Here is a 27,891-nt window from a genome sequence, read left to right as displayed (position 1 = left end):
GCAGAGGGGGAAAGGGATGACAAGGTGGCACTTTAGGGGCAGAGGAAACTGGAATGGGGACACGTCAGACACACAGGAGGAAAAGCTGTAAAGAGAACACTTCAGGGGGGGGGGAGGAGGAAAGTGGACACTTCAGGCACACAGTAGGAACCGTTGGAAACGGGACACTTCGGAGGCAGAAAGGGTGGAAGGGGAACAATTCAGGCACACAGGAGGAAAGATTGGAAGGGGACACTTCAGGGGTAGAGGAATGGGTGGAAATGGGTTACTTCAGGGGTTGGGGAAAGGGGATACTTCAGGCACAGAGGAGGAAGGGGGAAATTCAGGGGTAGAGGAGGAAGGGGTGGACATGTAATACTCCAGGGGTTGAGGAAAGGCAACACTTCAGGCATTTAGGAGGAAGGGTACACTTCAGGGGTTGAAGTAACTGAGGGGACAATTCAGGAGTTGAGGAAAGGGGAAACTTCATAGGCTGAAGAGGAAGGGGTTATGAGCTCTCATTTGGGGGGGGGGGGAGGGGGACAATTGTACATCAGAAAGAGATAGGAGGCATTTGTTTACTTTGAATTGAAATGTATTCCCATTAAGAACCAGCCACTGCATTGGTTTAGAAACATCAGTTGTATACTATGTTTATTTAACAATGAAAGGGATTATCTCTTTAACTTTATGAAAGATGTAGAAAAGAACTTTACTTTCCGTTTAAACCAAAGAAATTCTGTTTATCTTACCGGTTTAATTTCACCTTGGCTAATATTAACATTTAATGGCAGTGATGTGACAATACTCATTCTTTGCAATATGTTGTGTATTACACATATTACATCTTCCAATAGTTCCATTAAGGGATGGAGGGGTGTAAACAATTAATAAAAATATCAACAATAATAACAAAGCTAACCAATAGAGTAATATATAAACCAAACACACATATTTGTTGATAGAGATAGCCATAGCTTGTAGTCTACTGTTAATAAATTGCATTTTATAGCTTGAAGCATATTACAATATGTATTACCATCTCTTACAGAGATTCATTGACAAGTTTTGCCCGCATGAAATCTGATACTTCTGTCACAAGAAACCTTCGTCACCTTGTCTCTACCTGAATTATAAAGCAAGCAAGTTTTTACCTTCAAGCTTTTACAGAAACTAACCAATTAATTTTCAGCGAGGAGGTACAATGACAGAATACATTGGCACAGGATTTTTTTTAAACCTGTACTGGAGTGTTAGTCTGACATTACTTAGTGGAGGGGTGGGAGGGGGGGGGGACAGAGGTCTCAGGTATCCTCAAGCATCGCAGCTGATCAGGTTGCCAGGGCAACAGTGATATGCCTAACAGTTGTTACAACGATAGCTTTGTGTACAAGACAATTATCGGTACACTGTCATTTGCACTTTACCAGTCAAAATAAATACATAGCAATATAGCTGTGCCAGGAAACTTTTAAGCCCCCGTTAATTTGCAAGCTAAAATATTCATCAAAATTAAGATTTCTGCTCCTTTTTCTTTTAATTTTATTATTGTGGCCAAGATAGAATTTACTTTCTGAGTTCTGCAAAACAACTTATATATATATTTATGATCTTGTCATGTTACTTTCATTTAGCTTGACCCTGTAACCACACCAAACATTTCATCAAGCTAAATTTTCCCTGTATTTTTGCTTAGTTATGCAACCAAAACATGAGATCCCAACTCTCACAGGAGCTAATGACAATTTAATTGATAAATTAACTTGATTCCTTACATTATCCTTTTGTGGGGCCTAAAAACATCACCCTTCCAATTGTCCCTTTTGCCAAGGGCCCATGGTCTTTACCCTTCCATTGCCCTTTATTTGCTTCTGCAGTTACCTTGGGCTTCAGCCTTGAGAGATGCCCTCAAGCCACCCTACTACTGCCCCATAACATCCAACAGTTGCCCAATTTATACTTATATCATACATCGTTTTGAAACTCAAACACATATAATTTCTCCTAGATTGGCAATACAAAAAATAATTTCAGATATAAAATCAAAAACAATGAACAAACATATAACTATATTTTTATATTAAATAACAAAATTTTCCGGATTTTTGTGCAACAGCCGCATAGGTTACCTCAACACGCCTTGTTTTAAGGAACACTTTGTGAGACTAAGCTCATACCTTGATTGTACTATAACCAAGAAGAGGGAACAGTGATTGGTTACAGAACGAAGAAGAAGAAAGAGGCAGAGCATTATCATCTGTAATCTTTGAGGAACCACAAACTATGTTGATCTGAGCAAACCAAATCTTTGAATATAAACCAAAACAAAACAGGATGGAAAGTGTTCATAAACAATATTTTATGTTCAGATAGCCACAGAGTCATCCTTTATTTCGATTTGTTAACTTGCAAATTGCACTTGAATTACATAAACCTTTTTGAAAGGTAGTAAAATTTAAACAACACTTCCTGTTTGATTTAAGATTGACAGGATACTTGAGGAAAGATATTTGAATATGGAAAACAAAACTCTTGCAGTCATGAACGAAGGAATCAGCATTACAAGCATAACTAGTCAACAATCTTTAAACTCACTTTTGTGTAAAGTAAAAATTCATCCATCAATATCATGGCACACTTTAATGCTTGGGATTAGTGATAAGAGTCTAAGATTAGGCTGACAAAGTAACGAGAACTCGGTCAAGGCTTCCTCTGACCTTTTCCTAACAATATGCTAGAATATCTCAATGAAGTCATGTTTTAATTTTTTGTAAATTGTATTCTGCTATTATCAAAATCTTATTCATCTTTACCCAGGCAAGGGGTATGAGCTTCACCCCTGGCCAATGACAGTTACCGCTTTCATAAAGTTTCCGTCCTTATCCAGGGATGTTTGACTAGAACACAATCTGCTAGATTGCGGCTGTTGCTCTTCGAGAGATGAGTGACATTGCGAACAGACCCGCTGCGGATGGAAAAGTTGCTCCCTCGGAATGGCTATGAAAAAATTGCTACAAGTGCCACAGAAGATTCGTCCACAGTTTCTGCAGGAGAACAGAATAATCAAACATATCATTAAGTTACAAAATATGCATGCTTGCCAAAAATTAGAAATGAACTTCTAGTCTAGGGATGAAAACTATAGGACAATTATCATGTCATCCCAGGACATTTCGGCTCGAGTTTGATGTGGGACATGGGGTGATTCTACAAGGTGTATCCAATCTACCTGCAATGGTGTCTTCTGGTTATCAGGTTGAACTTATGACCACACGGACAGTGTGTGACCGCATGGTCAGGTACCCACAGGGTCTGGCTTTGATCTCTATCGTCCAGTTGTTCCCAGGAGGCATCAGAGTGTAAGGAGTTTGGTACAGAGGAAGGCGTCAACTCATCATCTTCTACAGTCAAGTTAGTAGCAACCTGGAATTACAGAGGAGAAAAACTTACATAGCATTTCCAAGTCACCTGTTTTACATACCCATTATTCCATTTTGATATATGCCTAAAATGTTAATTTCAGTTGACTGCTTTGAGTGGGATAATGCAGATGTCAGACATACCTTATTAGTAATATCTTCTATCAGTCCTATCAGACTGGTCAGATGTCCTCTACCAGTCTGACACTAATATCTCCCCACAACTCTATCAGACCAGTCATGTCTCTACCAGTCTGGCAGACATACCACATGTCCTATAGGATGTGTACCAAGCCAGTCAGATGTCTCTACTAGTCTGGCAGACATATCACATTTCCTATGTGGTGTGTTCCAAGCCAGTCAGATGTCTCTACCAGTCTGGCAGACATACTACATGTCCTATAGGATGTGTACCAAGCCAGTCAGATGTCCTTTACCAGTCATGCAACCATTCACAATAATGACCATACCCCTGTTCTCATGATTCTCTATTGATAAAGTTGTTGATCATCTCCTATAATTATTATGCTTACCTCATAGCTTGCAGGCTTGTCTGATAGGCCATGGTAGTCATGCCAACAATCCACCTGACATCGCTTGAGCTGTTCTCTTAGCTCAAAAATCTCCTCTCTCAACGTCTCCTTCTCATTCTCTGAAATGATCATTATTTCTACCAGTCGTCTGTGATTAGCTGATGAAATATTGGTCAAACCATCTTCATCTAGATGTTTCCCTATCCTGAGTGGACAGTTTCTGTCTGATGGGCTTCTGGGACCAGAGAAGCACCTGGACCTAAACAAACTGGTCGGAGAAGTGGACAAACCATTCCTGTCCTTCACCCTTACGTGATTATGTGATTCACTGGATTTAATTCTTAAGTTTCTTAGAGACGATTCAGCATCTCGAGTGACTTCTTTAGGATCTGAGCTCCTATTCCTGAGTCTCCGACTACGACATTCGATATGAGAATTACTAATATCACTAGTGCTAGTACTAATGTTTGAACTCTTCTTGAGTACTAAATGATTCTCAGAATTATTATGATTTCTATCTCCATCTTCAATTCCTGTTAATTCCTCGCTGTGATAACCATTACACATCGCCAGGGTTGGAGGAGGTGGGGCATCCCGGGGGGTCTCCTCGGTTACTGTATCCGTAGAGCTCTGCATGTGTATTTCCTGTATTACTTCCTCTCTTCTCAAAGACTGGAGAAGCGTAGAATCTTCTCGCATCATAATTTTACTGTTATCTTCAGCTCTATCTTGTATTCCTTGTTCATCTGTCTTGTATTCTATCTTCTCATTCTTGTCACTGTGAGCAGTTTCCACTTGATCATTTGACCAATCAGATTCCTGGGTGCCTCCCTTTGATTCCACCTCAGTAGATGATATCATGTACGTCCCTTTAGGAGGAGTGCCAACAAATTCTTCTAACCTCAAATCGCTAAGATTTGGATCGCTGGATGTCCTTGCTAATGAAGTCGTTTCCACAAAACTTGCTCTTCTTTCTCCATCTTCACAAACCGTTTTGTGAATGTCATCAAATGACCGGGTTCTGGGTAATTTTGGGCTACCAATCCCTGACGTTTCACTGTGTGCCCATGTTGAGCCATCCTCAACCTCCGACCGAGAACTTTCTGACATAAACAGCTTCGACCAGAAATGGAGATCACAAATATTCCAGGAGGGGTGCAGTACCTGTCATGAAAACCAAAGGAGAAGGAACCCTCCAGTCAACAAGTTTATAAATTTATTCATAAACTGAGGCACAATTTGTACAACAAACAGCTCCGTATCAGCATTTCGTTGCTATAATATCACACACTCAAGAAATAATGCACAATAACCATGCATACAAAAACTAACAGTGCTTCCCTGTTCTAACAGAGACTGTCCACTTAAAAGTATTAAACACTTGAGTTATAACTTCTTGGAGCAAAGGTTGACTTACGTGATCAGTTTTGGGATCAAACAGAAAGTTCTTATTAGTGAGGGCTTCCACTTGTAAGATGGCCCAGACGGAACAAGTGTTTTCTTGAACCACACAATCCAACCTTTCTTTCTTTGTATTGCAGAGGAATGTTCCAAACAGACAAGAGTAGACATGTTCCGCCAATTTAATCTGAAAAATGGGAGGAAGAATTATCGACGTAACAAACCATGATCCAATCTAAAACATGTAAAATAACACTTACAGGAGGAATCCTTGTTGTCATAGCAACAATGAGAAGTTATCAAAAATTGATTATTTCCCTTGAACAAATGACAAAACTTTCTCATAAAGTATGGTATCATCTTCTCATTTTGAAGGCCAATGTTAAATTGTTCAGGAATAAGACTACCCATACAAGGATTTCCAAGAACATATTTTTGAGGAAAAAAATATTCTACCAAATTCTTGTCCCTGCTTGAGCAAAAAACAAAACAGTGGTTTGATTATTTGCACAAAAACACTGTTAATCTGTTAGATAGAACAGGAACAATTGTAACAAGTGTACCGCTGTCCAGGAGGGACTTACCAGAAATGTTTCGTTGAATTCAAAGGCAGTAGGGAACTGTTTAATGAGTTGATGCAGGCAATCCAGCCACTGGAGGAATACTGGGGATCTGCCATTGAGATCATTGTCATTTGTATCATTACCGCATCTAGTAGCAAACTGGTGACCAAAATCAAGCCATTCTCTCTCGATCAAAACTTGGATACCCTTCAAAAACAAAAATAGAGGAGAAGGTTAGCATAGTTGTACAATCTGTGAACATCCTTCCATTATGCAGCTGCTATTTATGATATAATAATAATAATAATCATAAAATTATAATATTTCATATTTATGATATGTTGGTTTAGTAAGAATGAGGGCTGGTTATGGTTGAAATATATCAGAGTCAACAGGACAACAAGTTAACTTTAGTCAAATAGAATTAACAAGAATGCTTCAAATGTTGCCTTTCTCCACTGTATTCTTATATTGAAAACAATTCTTTGTAAGGTGATTAGACTGCCATTCTACTGAGCTTTTAGAAAGCAGCAAATCTAACAACTCCCCCAAAATGGGTGAACAATAATCAAATGATCATATCTGGATTACACATTTCAAATAAGATTCACAGAAGTGGGATAAATGGTCTCAAAATGGGTGAATATTAATCAAATTATCATATCTGGATTACACATTTCAATTAAGATTCACAAAAGTGGGATAAATGGGCTAACCTCCAGGGTCCTGTAGTAAGGGTCCAACATGATCTCAGCCAGCCCCACCACCTGAGTGGTACGATCCCACCCATCAGTACAATGGATCACGATTGGCCGGCCTTCTTTGTGGACACCGTTAACTACCACATGAGCAGACTTGAGCAGGAGAGCAAGGTGGTTTAGCCATTCCGTGGATTCTAACTTTGACAGCCAGTTACTGTAAACATATCAATAACACAGACTTTAATAAGAGATACACACCAAAGTCAGTCACGATTAGGCATGAATAACAGTTGAAGCTCATTCAAAGTAGTGGTTGCTTAGCAACAGTTTCCAAGAAACCAAGAAATGAACTTTCCTATCTATCCTCATTTTGCAAGTCTTGTTGACAGTGGAACTATTACACACCGAGGTTACTAACAGCATTAGAAGGTTGCACAACAATTTTACACTTAATGTAAATGTCAATGAGATTATCCATCACAGCAAGTTAATGCTTCACATGGCATTATTAACATATTAAAGGGTAAGAATGTTCAGAAGGAAGATGGAGAAAATACTTAGGAACAGATTTTACTAGGACAGCATGAGGGGTTCCCCACAAAGTGCATAATAACATCAGGTGAGGCTAGGTGAGTGGTGCGAACGTAGGGGTGGGGGGTGTAGACTACATCTCTTTGTATTTGTCCATAGAATGTGAAAACTTCACATGAAAGACTTGATTTCCTGTCTTCTTTGATCTTACCTGGAAGATTCTGTAGCTGAGCTACAGAGTGTCCGGAGGCTCTGAAAGCTCTTCCTTATGGAATGTATGTTCACCAAACCCATGAAGAGAGTTTCGCTTGTCTCGTAGTAATCTACAAACATAGTAATAAAACTATCACATAATGAAAGGATTCCATCAAGATCTTTATATGAAATTAAAACATTAAATATAAACTGTATAACTATCCACTCAGGAAAATATATCTGTCATGACTACTCGAGGCATATGTAATTAAATAACTTGTCATGTGTAATAATCTGCATTGAATATGATTATGACAAACAAGGAACAAGCAGCTAGAACACAGCCATCTTAAAGATATGGACTCAACTCCACTGGTCGGGTAGCCAATGAATGGTGAGTTATCTCCACATCTCATTAATGTCAAGACTTCTTGTTATTAATAAACTGAACACATTCAAACAGTCTAGGTCTAGAATGTCCATTTCAAGATTAAGATAATCTAACGATTCCTAATCCTTGGATAGTCTTAGACTATTGATTCTGACTCTTCTCTAATATTTATTTTCTCCAACTGTACCTCTGACATAAACACTATATAAAGAGATAATCCCATCTTACCTTCATATTCATAGCCGCCTCCTTTCAGCTTATTTGCATAAGCAGATGCGTATGACCTCAAATCCAGAATTAAAACTCTCTTTGAAGGAGACAGACTAGCCTTGGATAACTGCAAGTTGCTTTCTGTTTGTCAAACAAGGAAATAAATGATGTATTCAGATTTTGTTTTCACAAAAGGAAAGTTGCTTCATAAATGAAGTCATTTGGCATAAGAATTATAATATAATCACAGGAAATTGGGGCTCATTGTGCTTATAGTTAAACCTAAACTAACACTACAGTAAGAATCTTTCTTTTCTTTCTTAGAGTGCACACCAATCTCCAGGAAACAAAATATCAGTAGAGATGTTCAAATATATCTAGTCCAACTCACTGAGTTCACAATGGAGAATTGGCAAAGTATACAACAGAACATTGCCCTCGGGAGAAAATGTGTTGAGGACGTCCAAAAACAAAATAATATTTATAGTAACATGAATAGCATGTATAATTAATCCAATAATGAACATTCATTAGCACATCTAACCGGCTTTTGTGTCTAAATATCCATAAATGATTTAACTTTGATGAAACATTGCACTAAATATTTGCTAGGCATTTCAGCTTTGCCAAATGTTGAATATTCATAAATCAATGAATATGTATGTCCAAACAATTGTTAGGTGGCGTACCTTTGTCTGATGACACAGCGTGTCCATTCATGATACTGGGTCCACATCTCTGGAATCCGTCCGTACTACAAGCCTGCAGAAAGCTATCAATCAGCCTTTCGTCTTCTTTACACCTCCAGTTAAACACGCTGACCTCTGGCTGCCCACACCGTACAATCACAGCACCATTCCGGGGATGCCTAGTAGAGAGACAGTGGCACCATGGAGAAGTCAACCATCTTGTGTACTTGCTTTAGTTGGTTTTTTCACATACAAATATATTGTAGTAATCTAGTATTAAAATGTAACTGACACTCTCCTGTATGTTCAATTATAACCTTTAACAGTATTGCCTGTCACCCCCCTCCCCTCCCCCCACCTAAAGATGGAGCTGTTACGGGCAGCATACAGATCTACTGAATAAATCACTGACAACAGTACCTGCTGGTTCTCTAGCATTCAGTAAATTACTTACTTCTGATAACTTTAGTAACAGTTTGCTGACTTATACTACTTATATTTGACTATCTAGTTGGCTTTAAACAGCATGAGAGAGATACAAATATTATTCCCTCTTCAAATAATCACCACACTTACCGCCAAACCACAGAGGGAAATCTTCCTTTCGACCTAAACTTGCAAATCTTACGAATGTCTTCGTCCTTAATCTTGGCAGGGACAATGTGTTGTTCCGGGTAGGTGGTGCTATGTCTGTACCAGGAAAGAAGAGAGAGAGGGTTGGAAATGTATGACCTGAAAACAATGAAGCTTACAGGAATCAATGGCAGTATAAAATTAATTTAACTACATCATAAACATTTCCAAGAGAAAGTTCCAAAGTCACACATGTATGTATACAAATAAACATTTCCATGAAAAGGTTCCAAAGTCATAAATCTACGATGTATACAAATAAACATTTTGAAGAAGTGATGACTGCAAGATGAGGTTTGTGTTGAGGACAGCTCTGGTCCCAGAAACGAGGAATTCAAGAAATTCACAGAAGGATCAGACCTCTCTATCAGAGAATATTCATCACTGACAAGGCTTAGACGGTCAACAGAGCTTCCTTGAAATTTCTCTACTTCACTATCCTATTAATGCAGGAGAGATTAGTTCACATTTTGGTACCATATCAAACTTACAGTAATGGACATTCGCAAAAAATGTTAACCACTGCGGAAAAGTGTGACAATAAGTTACGTTTGTATTTTTGCAGTTATCATGGTCTTTTTTAATGCTTGCTATGTGAAGAAAATATTAATGACATAAATGCCAGGATTGTAGATGATTTAAGGCAATTTAGAACTGCATTGGTGAAGTGGTGAGATTCCACAACAAGAGTCAGGGACATAAATTTGTGAAAGCACTTTGTTTATCTTTATCTTCTTCAAAATCTAAATTTCCTTTTAAATCTAGCACCATCGCTCAAAGTATATCAGAAACTATAAAGTTTACAATGGTCACTCCCGCCCCCCCACCCCCCCCCCCCAACTACAGACATTCTACAACAAACCCCTTTGATTTATTACCTATCAATCACACACAATACCAGCAATTGGTCTACAAAGACAGTTATTTCCCCCACTGACTTATATCATAGTATAACTGTACATATCACAACAGGAGAGTAGGACGATTCAAGCACACACACGCTCTACACACAATGTACACACAGATATCTGAGTCTATACCAACCTTGATAATATGACCTTTGTACTTACTTTGTTGTTAATAATTAGCCACTACTCAATCAGACATCATTCATATGAATCACTTGGCTCAATACAGAGTAACTCAAATCACAGCTCTGTTTGTCAGTATCACCAAAAAGAGATTATATCTGCGCTCTAATGACTGCTATGAACAGTGTGAGAGAGGCTTACAGTCTCAGCGAAACAAAACTGATTTAATTAGCTATTTGCCAAGTAGCAGATGAGTACTGATAACAGTATCTAAGAGAAAATGAGGCATGGGAAAGGGTGAGAGGGGGTGCGGGATGGGAACAAGAGGGAGGGGTGAGGTGAGGTGAAGTATGGAAGCATGACTATGATGAGGATCAACAACTTTAAATTAAACTGATTCATTGGTGAAGATGGACAACAAAAATATTACATGAAATATCTGGCCAATTGCTTTGTGTAGATAATCTAATGCAATATTAGAACTATCCCTCGTCCCTAACCTCAACCACACCATCAGAAGAATGAAAGAAAAATAGGAATAAAATAAGATTGCCTTCCTCTAATTACCAGCATAACTTTGTAACAGACAGAGGTAATTCAAGATACTCACTTGAAATCTGTGTTTTTGTAAACTCTCCATCCGTCTCCAATATTGAAACCCAGTCTGTCCCGTTCCTTTGAGAAATCATACTCGAAGGCATTACCTGTTGGCAAGAAAGGTACACTGAAGATATGAAACATATATATGAAATATTACAGTACAATACAACACCAAAGAATGGTACACTGAAGATTTGAAACATATATATATGAAACATCATACAGTAACACAATACAACACCAAAGAGATGCTAAATAATGATGGATATAACTTACATGATCAAGACAGATCAAATCATAATTTGAGAGATCAGAAATCTCAAATATCAATTCATGTGCAAAATAAAACTGCAATATCTCTAACATGTCCAAAAGTATATATCATAGAACCAGTAGTGTTTTATCTCTGGAGAGAGAATGTGCTGTTCATAGTATTTGTTGAAATCTTTCCTTACAATGAGATCGGTGAAAACAGGTTTCCACTTTCAGCATGAAAATATCAAATACACGATCACCGAATCAAGTCTTGGTTTGGGCTGCACCATTCTTTGCTCTTTTTGAGATTATCTCTGTGCAGTTTAATATCCCACCATGAACCAAACAGAAGTAGCAATACCAAGATGTATTCTATGGTCCATACAGTCCATGCAACTACCTCAGTAGAAATAGAATCCTAAACTGATGAATTCCCAAACGACCTGTTGTACAGCAAATCCACAACTATGAAGGAGGGGAGAAATTGACCCTTAAGTTCACGTGGATAAAATCCATTATACTGTACCTAATGGATACTAAATCAAGTTAAGAGTATCAGATATCTAAAGCCATTCTTACAAAAAGGACTAACATATTGATCCACCATGATACTGTGTCATGAAACAGAGATTATACAGCCCCAATCTAATAAATGCAAGGAAAGGGGTATAAAACTTGGGCCAATGTAAATGATACAATAATACTCTGAAGTTAATCTCTATCAAATGGGTCTAACAGCAACAAATATGGTGAGATAATAGTGCAATTAGCACATGAATATGAGACAGGTGGGGCTGATGTAATTGATACAATAATACTCTGAAGCTACTCTGTAAAGAATGGGTCTAACAGCAACAAATTTTAAGCAACAGTTTACATTCTCACATAAGTCCTTCTTTGGCAAGACAAACATTTGACTAAGTATGCTAGAGTACCACATTATATCGGATCAAGTCTCAAGCCTAACTACCAAACTATATCACATAGAATAGAACTGAAAGTAACAATGTAAGAAGATTCACCTGGCTTCAAGAAATCCATCCCTGGGGCCTGCTTGCCATCGCCCTTCTCACTGAAGCACCAGGCATGGAAACAGAAGGCAAAGAAATCTGTCAAGAGTTTGGGAGGATGAGATGAATCCTGCAGGAGACCAGACCACTCCAAGCAGTGAGCATCACTCGAAAACTTGACCCTGTATAGAAAGGAAGGAAAGTCAATGAAAGACATACTCAAACACTCAATATTAACTAGTCCTCTACAACCATTGAAATATATACTCAAACACTCACTGAGATATTAACTAGTCCTCTACAACCGTTGAGATATATACTCAAACACTCACTGAGATATTAACTAGTCCTCTACAACCATTGAAATATATACTCAAACACTCACTGAGATATTAACTAGTCCTCTACAACCATTGAGATATATACTCAAACACTCAATATTAAGTAGTCCTCTACAACCGTTGAGATATATACTCAAACACTCAATATTAAGTAGTCCTCAATAACCATTGTAGAGTAGTTTAAAATCCGCACTGTAGTTTATGTGACTGCATTCTTCATTTAGCAACATTGATTACATTTGTTAGAAAACATTTCACACAAGGTCTTAGAAATACATAAAGTTAAAGTTGAAGGTTTACAGTCTTGTATGAGGCTAATGCCTCCTCACATGACTTTACAACTTAACCCCTGGTCATTGGTAACTTGTCACACCCACACACCAAAGTGTGCACAATTCAATCAGTCTCTCCTGGGGCACCACAGTGCACCACAACCACGTGTCCCCCGGGGGACTTCCAATAGGGTGCAGCCACAAACCGGCGCACGCAACTATATTTACAAGTTACCTCGCAGGTCCCCATTTATACACCTGGGTGAAGAGAGGCAATGGAGATAAAGCGCCTTGCCCAAGGACACAACGTAATGATCTGGCCAGGGCTCGAACCTGTAATCCTTAGATCACAAGTCCACTGCCTTAACCACTTGACCACAACGCCCTCCATAAAAACAACAAACAGAGATAACATAATATCATATATCAATTTATGTTGAATGAATCTAACTATTTGTTTGTCACTATAATTTGCCAACTCTCAAGAAGTAAAAGTGGTTAAACTACATAGCTAGAGTCTCTGAAATAAATAATTTTGTATTTCTGTCGTTTTAGGTAATTAAATTCAAATTATAACATGATATGTCAGCATCTCGTGCCTCACATTTCAGATCAAGATCAGCTCTAGTCTCAGAAACGAGGAATTCAAGTAATCAACAGGAACATTATATGCTCTCTGTGAAAGAATCTTCATCACAGACAAGGCTTAGACCAACTGATCGTCCATAATGTATCTCTTACTGTAGTCTATAGATCTTGTAATAAATACTCTGTTAAAAGCAGTTGGACATGTATCTTTAATCAATACAGCTACAGTATGTTACGCTCCAAACAAACCCAACTTGTTCTGCTATAGAAGGAATTCTTGCAATTGTTTAATGTAGGTAGAGGCTGTTTGTCTTGAGGAAGTACTACAGTATGTACACCATTGGGAAGGATGTTTAGTTAAGTAGAGCATATTATCAATACTGTGCATTTTGCACATGTCTTCATGTGGTAGGTCTTGATGAAGAAGACATAATAAATACAATTTGTGTACAGTACTTGACTGAGTAGTCTTTATATACATTTCTACATTGTGCAAATGTTCCCAAACATAGCCTGATAAGCATTTTAGAATTGTGTCACCTTGCATAATTAGTTCAACTGCCAAAACACAGTTTATATCAAATTTCATAAAATGCTTTCCCTAACCTTTGCTAAATGATGTAAATATACACCTCACAATACACACTTCCTGTGCATTCATCCTTCTGGACGTGTTTCCTTCACACATAACCTACTAAATCTAGCATTCATATGTATCAGACAATCACCGCTAACGTCACATCCATAACTACAAACAAATGACACAATGGTAAACAGTATGTGGGTGTACTTTGCTATTAAACTTCCTCTTTCATATCTATTTTTATCCAACAATAAGTAGAATAGTCGATTATGTATATAACAATTCATTACCTCTGTTAACAACTGTCTGTGACACACTGTACAGGTACAATGATATGAAACTTTACATGAAACCATGAAGTACACTACCCATTCCTGGCTCCAGTAATGGAAACCATCCATGGATATCACACAAATGAACAGAAAACAATTTGGTCAATTTATGAACAAGAGCCTTGTGAGACATCACAACCATGAAATTGAAATGCATTGAAAGTTGTTCTACAAAGTCTTCACCCTGTCTTCACCACATGGTGTTTATAAGCTGTGCTAGGTGGTGCTAACTGTGCATACTATAAACTAAAGAGAAAGTGAGTTTGACTGATATTAGAAAATATGCAACATTATCTCATTTCTGTTTGGATTTGATTCATTATACATTCTCTTTAAGTTTATGAATATTGATCTATCAAATCAAAACAAACTGATCGTTTACCAACGAGGAAATAAAACACGTTTTTCAAAACTGCTGACCAAATGAAAATACTTTTGTCATACTCAACTTCCTTTGACGAAATTATGGCTGGATTTCCACCCACTTAAAAAAAAAATAACAACAATAATAATTAAATGCAAATTTGGCTCAATAACTGATGATGCAGTTGATTATGACTTACTGATATTAATTAGGTTATGTCTGGCTAAATTTAGGCTTTAGGGACTTTAAACACAAGGTAAATATATAACCAGTATCAATAGACTGAAAGAGTTCATAGTTATGTATGTGAATGTCTCTGAGGAAGTTCAGGAAATACAGTTATATTGTTAGCATCATTGGTACACAACCAAATGCTTTTATATAGTTTCCTTCTTTACAGCATTTTCACAGATGGTCAAACCATTTCATGCCATGCATATCTAGGTCATTAAACATATTTTTAAAATATACAGTTTGCTATAGGTCATTTAGCACCCACAGACTGCATAAAGATCAGACACTACACTGAGGGGGGAGGGGGGAGGGGGTTAGCAAGGGGGTTATTTTCTTCAACTAGCTAAATTGTTAGTCACACTCAATTTCAGAACATTGTTAGGTCAAGTTTTATAAGAAGAAACATGTTTGTTTGTATACTGTCCTCGCTCTGTATCTACTACAGGGAGATCATACTACAGGGAGATCATACTACACACGGAGATCATACTACAGGGAGATCATACTACTGGGAGATCATACTACAGAGAGATACTACTACACAGGGAGATCATACTACTGGGAGATCATTCCACACAGGGAGATCATGCTAAGTACTGGGAGATCACACTACAGGGATATCATACTAACCAGGGAGACCATACTAGACAGGGAGATCATACTACAAGGATATCATACTATACAGGGAGATCATACTATACAGGGATATCATACTATACAGGGAGATCATACTATACAGGGAGATCATACTACAGGGATATCATACTATACAGGGATATCATACTATACAGGGAGAACATACTATACAGGGAGATCATACTACTGGGAGATCATACTACAGAGAGATACTACTACACAGGGAGATCATACTACTGGGAGATCATTCCACACAGGGAGATCATGCTAAGTACTGGGAGATCACACTACAGGGATATCATACTAACCAGGGAGACCATACTAGACAGGGAGATCATACTACAAGGATATCATACTATACAGGGAGATCATACTATAAAGGGAGATCATACTATAAAGGGAGATCATACTACAGGGATATCATACTACAAAGGGAGATCATACTACACAGGGATATCATACTTCAGAGGGATAAGGAGATCATACTCCAGATCATACTATTGTGTAGGGAGGGATCACTAATGTAACAAACAACTTTATTAGATGCCTATCTTGTGCTTGTTATTAATAGCTGTAGTTGTTAGTTAATTGCTACAGTACTGTAGGTGAAAGACCTTCAACATTTGAGATAACAACAGTACACACAGTCACATGCGAACTACAAACAAGGGCGACTCTTATCCTTGTTCTTCTCCATTCTGTTTATACATTACTTGATTATGTAGTGCACAAGCTATTACAACAGGCCTCATTGTTCTACTTCCCCTTTGATATGTGTGTTGTGGTACTTTCACAATCAAGTCAAAGCAGTAAATAACTGCATCAGTCTGATCAATCACAATCATATTTTCCCCATTCATGATACGTCTAGTAAAATTGCTGTCTGCTTAGCAATCTTTACTTCTTGTAATTTATTCACAATAAACTCACTTGTAAGTTTTTCCATCTTTGCACTGGATGATCAAGAAATGTTCTCTGACTTCCAGCTGTTCAATCAGTCTGACAGGAATCTGAGAGTAGGAAAGAGGAGAACAGATGGCCGATATGTCAACACATTAACCACTCATGGATGTGGCAATGCTAAATATTGTCAAAGTTGAACCAAACATAAAACTTTGTTTAATAATTCCATCTTACCAGTTCTGCTCTAGCTCTGCTTAGATACCATGTGATTATTCTCAGTAAAACATCTTAACTCAGCCATATCTGATTTATAAGGATTGTTCAGCAGTTGTCTGATTCAATAAAATCCTTGTTGGAATAGTGACTTAAAAATGGAAAATCAGTTTTGGAAGCACTCATTGATAACTTCCCATATGTGTGATAGGCTTGCATGAGTCACTCCACTCCTAATTGTAGATTTTGCAATAATTTTGTCTATTTGTACAGCAGGGAATTTCCATGTGTTGACAAAAAGTAGGCTTTCTCTACTGAAAGCTCTAAACAATAAAATGTCATATAAACAACACTGGTTTATTCTTTTGCTACTGGTGCTGGGGGCATGTATAAGCCTACTTATAAACAATCTTGTTAATGTTAGCGATTGTTAGTTCTACGATATTTCATAAATGGCCAAGAAAATATAGGAATATTTATTATGCATGTAAATTGGGAGCAAGGTATGATGTATTTAAATCCCAACATTTGGCAAGAGCTATTGTGTTTTACAGCAACTAGGCCCAGTGTACTACTGTACATGCCTCGTTGTCATTACTGTTAGATCAACTGATCGTGTGTACAGATAGGTCTACTTTAAAATTCTTTTTATAGCCATCGTGTTGAGGAGTCACAGGGCTACTTCGAGTCGCTGACTCCTATGGTAGTGAGTACTCAACTCCAAAATTATAGGAGCCACCCAATCCAAATGTGTATATTCTTGTTAGAATATAATTCTACAGCTAAGGGATGTTGTTCTTCTTCAAAGCATTCAAGGTTATCCAATGGACAACAGACAGACTACAGTACTAGCAGACTTCCTAAACTTCATCCATGTTGGCTGGCTACTTCTACCTGCACCAAACCCACCTGAATTATTTACCAATGTTCAACTTACATTTGTAAAGGAGTTCTTGTACTTCACAAAGAAACGATACTTGCTGAGGATGAAGATGGCCTCTGTAGTTTTACCGATGCGTAGGACATGCTCCCCACACAGTAACGGATATGGTACTTCCAAGTCAGGGTCCTCCTTGTAGATGGGGGGTTTCTCGTAACTATCCCTGGGGTCCAATTTGGTATGATCCTGTTCTTCTGCATCGTCCTGCAGAAGTAAAATGTCAGAGTAAAGGGATTGAACAAAAACAAAGGGTTCTACAGGACCCATCATCAATGAGTATGTACCTGTGTCAGGTAGCACTGCACAGATTAAAGAGCTTTAATACTGGATGCATTCATAGCTTAGAAGGCAGAAGATCCTGTCGACATCAGTCACAAGTACAGAAGAAATGTCATCAACGCTTCCTTCAGCATACCATGGACGACTCCATCGAGGAGATAACACGAAACATGCCAATATTACAGAAACTCTACTGTACACCGTGTATAGTCAAATATTGCTTCTGAATAATTAGAATATTCCTTCAAGAGTTTCTAGTCTAAGAAACTCTACAGAACGTATTTCTCAGACCATCTCTTGCAACAGCAAACAACAGTACAATTGTCCATACATGTGTTATAATGACTGCTTCCAGACATCAGAGCGGGTGAAAAAAAATAATAAGCTGTTCCTTCCAGTGAAACTTGTCGAAGAATCAAACACATTATACAGAAATCCAATGATCCTGATCCATTGACTGCACTAGCAAGCAGTGACTGTCACTTCAGAATGAATACAAACTATATCAGATGTGTTCAGAGAAAATAACAAACATCACATGTATCAACTATGACATCATGAGCTCCATTATATCTGTACAAAGATACAGTTCTGAAGGAAAAACCGCTGTTTTGATTGTTGCAATACCTGGCACCGTTAAAAACGAAAGTACAGAGTTTACAGACTTTTAGCACTGTGTAAACAGATGTCAAACTTTGAACTGTTCAGGCAGTATGCAACTATAACTCTAAAGCACTGATAATCTATACTATAAGATAAACTCACAGACGATGTGATTGTTTACAGTACTACCATATCTACATGACTGTAAACTGAACTGATATCACCCACGCAGACAAGTCTAAACATTAGACTTAAATCCACTTCCTACTGTAAGTGTTGAATTTTGGCCACATTTAATATCACAGAACTCTACATTGCAATTAGTTGCATGTCTTACCATTTCTTGTGACAAATTAGTGAATGACTGTGTATTGGTACACATATTCAACCAGTCTGACTGCTTCCGAAACTGTTTAAGTTAATGGGAAATCCCCAAAGATGAAGTATAGGTTTATTAATAGCACACACCATATTAGAATCAATGACATAATTTTACTGAGTGCAGTTGATTTCAATACCGGCAATTGCAAATTTAAGGACAAAACTTTCTCATTGGACAAGAATATAAAGTTCTGTAAATTTATGATTCATTGAACATGCCTTTGTCTATCATCTCAAAGTCAACGTACAGTAAACATGTCCTCTTTGTATTGTAAACACACATTAATTCCTTCTCAGCCTGTAGACCTTTTATGTTAAGTAATGTGACCCAAGCACACATCAAAGCTGTTGATGGCCTTTAATCTTAATATGGGATTATCCTCTAGCATGATTGTTGACATGTCCCCTGGTAGCATGACATGGTTGACAGACATGATTAGACTGTACAGTAGGTATGAATTCTTATAGGTAAATGGTTAACATGATTAGACTGTTGGTGTTCCTATCATTACCAGGTAAATGATTAACATGATTTGACTGTAGGTGTTCCTATCATTACCAGGTATATGAATAATATGATTCGACTGTATGTGTTCATACCATCACCAGGTACATGATTAACATGATTTGACTGTAGGTGTTCCTATCATCACTTGGTACATGAATAATATGATTCGACTGTAGGTATTCCTATCATTACCAGGTAAATGGTTAACATGAGTAGACTGTAGGTATTCCTATCATTACCAGGTAAATGGTTAACATGATTAGACTGTAGGTGTTCCTATCATCACTTGGTACATGAATAACATGATTTGACTATAGGTATTCCTATCATTACCAGGTAAATGGTTAACATGATTAGACTGTAGGTGTTCCTATCATCACTTGGTACATGAATAATATGATTAGACTGTAGGTGTTCCTATCATCACTTGGTACATGAATAACATGATTTGACTGTAGGTGTTCCTATCATCACTTGGTACATGAATAATATGATTAGACTGTAGGTGTTCCTATCATCACTTGGTACATGAATAACATGATTTGACTGTAGGTGTTCCTATCATCACTTGGTACATGAATAATATGATTCGACTGTAGGTGTTCCTATCATCACTTGGTACATGAATAACATGATTTGACTGTAGGTGTTCCTATCATCACTTGGTACATGAATAACATGATTTGACTGTAGGTGTTCCTATCATCACTTGGTACATGAATAATATGATTAGACTGTAGGTGTTCCTATCATCACTTGGTACATGAATAATATGATTAGACTGTAGGTGTTCCTATCATCACTTGGTACATGAATAACATAATTTGACTGTAGGTGTTCCTATCATCACTTGGTACATGATTAACATGATTAGACTGTAGGTGTTCCTATCATCACTTGGTACATGAATAATATGATTAGACTGTAGGTGTTCCTATCATCACTTGGTACATGAATAACATGATTTGACTGTAGGTGTTCCTATCATCACTTGGTACATGATTAACATGATTAGACTGTAGGTGTTCCTATCATCACTTGGTACATGATTAACATGATTAGACTGTAGGTGTTCCTATCATCACCAGGTACATGATTACAGTAACATGATTTGACTGTAGGTGTTCATATCATCACTTGGTACATGATTAACATGATTAGACTGTAGGTATTGCTATCATCACTTGGTACATGATTAACATGATTAGACTGTAGGTATTGCTATCATCACTTGGTACATGAATAATATGATTAGACTGTAGGTGTTCCTATCAATGTACAAGTAGGGGTACAATTACATCAAGGTGAATCTAAATACATAGGTAGAGAAGCTGTAAGTATGAGTACAGACTCAGTATAAACTGTCTATTCTTGCCTATTATTAAGTACAGCACCCTGTATTGTATAACCTTTGATATTATTCAGGATTATCAGGCCTAAGGAAGTATTTGTCATTCCAACAAATACTTAACGTAAGATAAAAAAGAATATATACTGCTTGACATTTTGAGCACTGAACATGTCAGTAGTTCAAACTTGTTGATTTTTAACAGTATTATGTGGAAACAGGAATCGGCCTTGTTTGATTTGTAAACATACAAGAAGGAATACAAGCTCATGTGACACAGTTAACTATACTCTTATTTCCTTGTCTATCAATGGTTACATTCCACAGCATATTACAAACACGTCAGGCATACAGTTTGACATCTGAAACTCCATGATCTCACACACAGTAATGTGTGTGAACTAAACATTAAATTCACACTAGGGCATTGATATTCAGGGAGTCCTGTTATATTAGTCTAGTCTGGCAACCAACTGGTAGTAACATGTACTGACTACCAAGTTAGATGTATCAATTACTACTTAATTAAGGTGAGTTTCTTACATTATGTACAACTTAATTGAGGGTCTTTATTTTGACTTGTGCTGTACTGTACAAGACTACAGTATCTGCATAATAGATTCACTATCCTGGCTGGGACCACAGTACAGTACAATAAGAGACATTTCCTGATCTACAACTGTTCCTGTTGTGGGCTAATGATTAACTGTACAGTGTACAATTGGTACCTGTTCAAAGTTCTGTACACACAATATAAAAAGAACAAGTTATTTCACAAACCGAAAGTAAATTGTGACAAGGATTTCAAACAGTACTGCTTCAGTATATTGATGGTTTCAGTCTAGTAAGTGTCACAACTGAATTGTGTAAGTTCTTCATAATCCCTCCCCCCCTCCCCCTCTCCTTCCTTTTCACTCCCTCCCTCCCTCCCAATCCTGTCCGCGGCGCCACAAAACTACTACATTTGTAACACCAGTTTGTACAGTATATGATGCAACAACTTTCTTGTAACAGTAACTGGATTGGAATTTTCTAAATGAGTTGTACTGTAAAGAAAAAATGTGCCTGGACAGGAACAGAGACAACAAAAGCTACATGCATGAGGGCACCCTTGTAGTTATAACTTCTTGGCACTGAATCTTACCATCACACGAAAGATATGAAGCCTTCTTCTTTACTGAAATAATCCAATGTTGTTGTTATTAACTTTGTAAGTTGACCACATGCTTGTACATCACATGACATTGTTGTATGATTAAATTGTTTCCTCATCAAAGATGGAAAAATAGAAACTCAACTCTCTGATTGTTTACTTAAACAGCACCAGAGTATAGTAAGGATACAAACGTTGAGGAGTGCCTGTAAATCTAACACTGAGATTAGCATGATGTGACGCTTACCTACCAGCAGATGTCGCTGTAACAGAATATGTACATGGATATCCACAGACTAATAACAAGGCTTCTCTGTCTATCCAATCCAGGTCTATAGCCACTAATTCTAAGTAGGATGGGCACCAACCATTTAAAGGATAACACCAAGCCTGTTAAACATGCAAACTTTTTTATACACATGATGGCGACACAGAATAGGAGCAAATTAATCTACAGAGGATATCTCCCCCTTCCCCTCCCTCCTCCTCCCACTCCCTCACCTGGCTTTATGCCTGATTCAATCACCGGAACAAAAGGATCTGATATTTCCTTTTACTGTGAAATGAGAATATTTATGGTACAGTTTATAATGCCAATTAATATGTGGCATGATACCGATATTCTCCCCTAGTTTCAATGGCCTTCATAGCCTGATGTTACACCAATATTCTCCCAGTTTGATATACATGCAGCTACGGTCTTTAGTTGGACATAATAGGGTCATCTCTGCTGTCAACTAATAAGCAAACACTGATTCTCATCCTCACCCATGTTACACAGATCTTAGAGTTGAATAGTCCATACTTGTGCTGCCATGTATGTTTTGTGTGCTGCATTGTGCTCCTCAGGTTGTTTCATTTTTGCTCTCCCGAGGCACTTCACAAACATAAATCAAACATTTGCAACGGCACTAGACCTACTACACTGAGGTATATTCAGTTAAGTGCACAGATATTGTGTGGCTTGATGAGAGTATTGCCAAAAGGCAGCCCAACACAATAAACAGAAGTTTCAAAATTCAAGAAATGACCACCGATGTGAATCTTGAACAATCACATCACTTCTATGAGACATTTTAACATGTAATTTAGCATTTTGAAAAGTCTGGGAACAATTTGTAGAATATGAACCTACGTGTACATACAAGATTATCACTTTGGAAAAATGATAAAGCCGTGTTGTAATTAACTCTTTCCAATCTTTACAAAAAAGCCAGTTGACTTAGTGATTCTTTGCAACACTTTGCATAAGAACATTAAGCAGTAAAACTGAAAACAAGATTTTAAAAGTGTTGACGAATACTGACTTCAAGTAACCAGCAAGCTTCTTGCAAAAATGCAAACTTACCTTTCAAGTATGAAGTGCATACAAGCTTTACTTTTTAAGTTATCATGTTTAAAGTGTTTTCAGGCTTCGAACGCATGTTGATCTCAAATGACCTTTGACCTATCACAATTTCAATTAGGTATTGGCATTCATGAAGGGGAATCTGCATACCAAGTATGAACTGCTCTCAAACTTTAATTTGTAAGGTATCATGCTTGAAATTGTTTCAGACTTTAACCCTGTTGATCTCAAATGACCTTTGACCTCTAAAAATTTCAGTAGGGTACTGGTATGCACAAAGGGGAAGCTACATACCAAGTAAGAACTTCTATCAAACTTCACTTTTTAAGACCTTTGACCTCCACCAATTTCAATTGGGTACTTGTACTAACCGAAGGGGGATCAACATACCAACTATGACTATCAACCATGATGCACCTTTTGAGTTACAATCATGTTAACAAGGTTTTCAGGCTGCTTTCTCTGTTGACCCTAAAAGACCTTTGACCTCCACCAATTTCTAAATGGTTCTTGTACTCACCTAGAAGGATCTACATACCAAGCATGAAGCTCAACCAGACTTACTATTTGACTTATCATGTTTACAAGGTGTCACATACACATACAGGCCACCATCCCAAAGATTCCTTTTGCCTCAGGCAAGGAATACAAAATAGCAAGAAAATTCTTTGCTTACCATTTCACTTCAAAGCTCAATATGAAATCTAGGCAGAGAAAAGCTCTTTACAGAACCTGTCAATAAAAGGAAAATAACAATCAAACATATGTAGAAGATGCAAGTGTTACTATCATAAGAAGTGCATACATTTAGAGATGAGAGTAGGGGTAAGGGAGGAGCAAAAAGAAATGAACAAATCACGGGAGAGATAACAGCAAACTTGTCTCAAAGCTCCTTGAATTGTTGCTAATTTTGCGAATTATTACTAATGGCATGCCTCAGAATTAATTTAAGAGGTGTTGGTTTACGAACCAAACATTATGCTACCATTATTAGTGTATGGCACAGGGAAGCCTGTCGGCAGTTCTATGCTCTATCATCGAATACGTTTCACCAAAATGACAGATAATTGTGTATTTGATTTTCTGAATATCAACTCTTAATGTGTCATGTGTCATAAACTTATGAATTTTAATAAAGCAAAACTCAGAACAAACTTGTTAAAATTGTGTTTATTGCAGTAATTTAATGTTCAAATATTTTAACTTCAGAAGGGGGTCGTACTAATTAGCATCAACAGGCTCATTTCATGACAACTCAAGACAACAAGTTTAAAATTCCATCAAATACAATGGTTGTAATCAGAGTGTATCTGGAAACACGTTAAAAACTGACTGAGACCATTGTGCATACATATTTTTCACGGGAAAAAATGTTTTTGTCGTAAAAATTGTCAACTTTCTCCATCCGTAGAATTAGACTACGTGATACTATTGCGCTTGCGCAATGACATTGGACCGCACCATTACACTACAGGTAAGTGCAATTTTTAAGTCGAGAATGGTGCCCACACACTTGTGTCAATGTAAGAAACTCTTCATATTATAGTTTTAATTACATGTATTTTTTTTCTAAAAACATATATGTAAAATACAATGTAAAAACAATAAGAAAAATTCATTTTTTTAAAAACGTTCAATGATTTGATTTGCAGTTCATACTATTCATACCCACCTTACCGACACTGTACACAATGGTAGTTCCCAAACCTTAACACAAACCCATCCATATCATAATGGTGCGGTCCAGAGTCATTGCGCAAGCGCAATAGCATTACGTCGTCCAATTCCATTGTATTTGATGGAATTTTAAACTTGTTGTCTTGAGTTGTATTGAGTTGTCGTGAAATGGGCCTGTTGACGCTAATTAGTATGACCGTCAGAAGGTGTTATACACATTTACTGTCAGTAGTCTACTTGGGCTGATAGTACTCTACTGTGTAGGTGTTTGCCTGCACATACCAAAGCTGCCATGATATCAATGTTCAATAAAGTTTTATAATTGTTGAGAAACTAATATATGAACACAACATTTATGAATGCCTTCCAAACACATTACATACTCGTAATCTCACTCCATTCTCTATAATAATTTGTTATACTGTATACTTTAAATGTTATTGTTGTATGTTTATAAATGCTTTGTGAAGTCTGTGAACAACCACCGAATATTAAAACTCTCATACATGCTTAAACTACAACTTTGTATGATTTTATACGGTCTTGTATACGATTTTCTACATGAGGTAAACACTGACAGTACTTATACTATAGAACTTAAGCACATAGCCTACCGTAGTTAGGCCTAGGCTAGTGCCAGTGTGGCAATTTTCTATCTGGGACTGAAGCTAGTTCCCTAATTCCCTCAGTGTGCAGTACAATTAATTTGTAACAAAAAGTATTACTCTTGTACTACAACTTCGATAGCTAGGCCTAGATAATCTTACTTCAACACTAGTTATGTGCTGAAATAACATAAGCCTACATGTCAATACAGACAATAGTTACTGCAGAAGGCAGGCTATGCATAGCCTAACAGTAACAATAACATTAGGCCAGCAGAGGCAGTAGCATAGGCTCTCCCGTAATGATAATCTCGTAACGTAATTCCTAGCATGATGTTGTTTACCAGCCAGTACCAGAACAACAATTTAACACAGAAAGACAGCCACCAATAATATAGGAAGCGTCTTTGAATGTTTTGCGATACCCTTTGTAGCTCATACCCGAATTGGGTTGGTAAAATCGCGTAATTTCAGCAGCGTTTGGTGTTGCGTTGCGCTTTACTTTCCCACACATTGAAGACGTAGGCTAGGTAGGAAGGGCACTGTTGATTATCGATGACGTCAGTCACGTGACAGAATAGTCGCTGCAGTACCATCCCCAACTTGCCGTATAGCAGTATACCTTTGTATTTGGGATTTAAAGTACCAGTTTCTCAATTTCGTTGAGTTCGAATACAAAACTTTAATCAAAATCTTTGGTTTCAACATTGTCAACTCAATTATATACGGAAAACGTGTTCTGTTATCTTGACGCTATCATCACCTGCTTATGTTTCCTTTCAAAAATGAAAAGATTAGAAAGCCCAAGTTTGACAATAGTCAACTACGCCACTTGACGGGATATTGAAACCACCGGAGATTATGGAGATACTCAACAACCGTCCCCAACAGCTAAGATAAGTCCTCTTCCACTGGGAAGATCAGGTGTCGGTTGCCCCCCCCCCCCTTCCTCGATCCCCTCTTGAATCTCCACACACAAAATTAAAAGTAATTAGTTAATTATTACTAGTTGCAGACCCAATTAATAGCCTCAATATGCAGAATCCACCACTTCACGTTTACTTTGTTTTTTTGTTTTGTTTTTTTACATGGGAGCTGACTCCAACGACCCCAGGGCCACACCCTACTTAAATAGCAGTTTTTAATGTTTCTTCATATGTGAAAAGACTGGCAAGTAATATATATGATATTACTCAAACTACATATGTTAGTGAATTTTTAGAATTAATTGCAATATTTTATTTGTTATTTCTGCAATAGAGATGGATCTTGCAAATGCTGAATATAAAATAAGAAACTTCTTATAACATACGCTAATATTGGCGTTGGATTCAGTATCATCACTGGACATTTACCTTACATGATAAAACGAGGAAGGTGGGTGGGGGTGGGATGGGATGGGAATAAAATGTTTCACTCCTCATTGACAATATGATATCACACATTATAGTGATGGTAGCCCAAGACACTTGGCAATTAGTTCGGTTATCTATGGGGTCCTTTTTTGCATCAGGAGAACAAAAAAAGATCATTTTGTTTGTGATATTCATGTGTGACATCGAAAATTATTGATACTAAAAATCCAAATATAATGAAGAAATTCACAAATTTAGTGTCAACAACGAGCATTCCGTATGAAGTATGAGGTTGAATGATGTAGTTTTGTTTCACACGTCCTGTACTAAGATTTCGTTATAACTATAAATAAAAGATGACTTTCATTAAATAGAATTTTTGACATGTAGGATGTAGGCCTATGGATATGTACGATAGTCAATCAAGAAAAAACTGACTGTCTGCAGGTATAGTGGGTTTGCCTGGGATTCCAATCTTTATTTAATAGATCGATTTCAGTAATAAACACTAAACCTCTGCCAGGGAATGTTCCTATGAGGTTAATCACAAGACCACGTTGTTCATTTTAATTAGTCTCAACAATATGATGATTACTCGATCTAAAGATGTTCTTTAGTTTAAACTCAATAACGACCGAATCAATAGTTCTCGTGCGTGGATGACATCATTTGATTCTTATACTGTCCTTATCGTGATGAATTACGAAAAAACTGAATATTGTAATGCATTTGCATATGTATGTAATTTCTGTTTGCCTGTATTGAGATTTGTGTGGAATTGATCTCATATAGTATGCATGCAAAAAAAAACTAGACTGAAAATATCAGACACTTCGATCTATTGACGAAACCCAACGGTCATTTCTCAAGCAAACAAAAAAGTTGACTGATGGCAAAGGTTTAACCGTCATTTAATTTGTGCCCTCGTCGCTTTCACCCACGCTGCCTGTATGGAATGCCATGTCGATATTTATTCAATAATTAGAGATATCTTCAATTAATTCCAAATTTCTGCAATTTATTTCAGATACCTCATATTAAATTAAATTGAATTCAATTTTGGATATCACTAACTCGAATTCTTGAT

The 27,891-nt window shown here is 37.3% G+C and overlaps 1 protein-coding gene across 5 annotated transcripts; it reads right to left on the bottom strand.

Annotated features, from left to right (window-relative positions):
- Window positions 1-1,768: 1,768 nt before the first annotated feature.
- Window positions 1,769-26,003, bottom strand: LOC139980602 (phosphatidylinositol-3,5-bisphosphate 3-phosphatase MTMR3-like). Of its 5 annotated transcripts, none has more exons than XM_071992355.1 (16): window positions 25,891-26,003; window positions 23,844-23,899; window positions 17,545-17,751; window positions 16,422-16,501; window positions 12,154-12,323; window positions 10,887-10,980; window positions 9,189-9,302; window positions 8,613-8,791; window positions 7,942-8,064; window positions 7,339-7,450; window positions 6,612-6,810; window positions 5,917-6,102; window positions 5,349-5,519; window positions 3,932-5,095; window positions 3,209-3,402; window positions 1,769-3,023 (listed from the first exon to the last, which is right to left on the bottom strand). In XM_071992355.1, exons 2-16 carry the CDS (start codon window positions 23,844-23,846, stop codon window positions 2,813-2,815), a joined length of 3,207 nt encoding a protein of 1,068 aa, XP_071848456.1. In that variant the 5' UTR covers window positions 23,847-23,899; window positions 25,891-26,003; the 3' UTR covers window positions 1,769-2,812. The 5 variants fall into 5 exon arrangements, with proteins under 5 accessions (XP_071848456.1, XP_071848457.1, XP_071848458.1 ...); XM_071992356.1 differs by having other exon boundaries at window positions 25,875-25,997; XM_071992357.1 differs by having other exon boundaries at window positions 25,804-25,905.
- Window positions 26,004-27,891: the final 1,888 nt, after the last annotated feature.

Source organism: Apostichopus japonicus, chromosome 15 (genome assembly GCF_037975245.1).
Source record: "Apostichopus japonicus isolate 1M-3 chromosome 15, ASM3797524v1, whole genome shotgun sequence".
In the NCBI taxonomy this organism is placed as follows: Eukaryota; Metazoa; Echinodermata; class Holothuroidea; order Aspidochirotida; family Stichopodidae; genus Apostichopus; species Apostichopus japonicus.
Note: the sequence above shows the minus strand (reverse complement) of the source record. Positions and strands in the feature narration are given on the sequence as shown.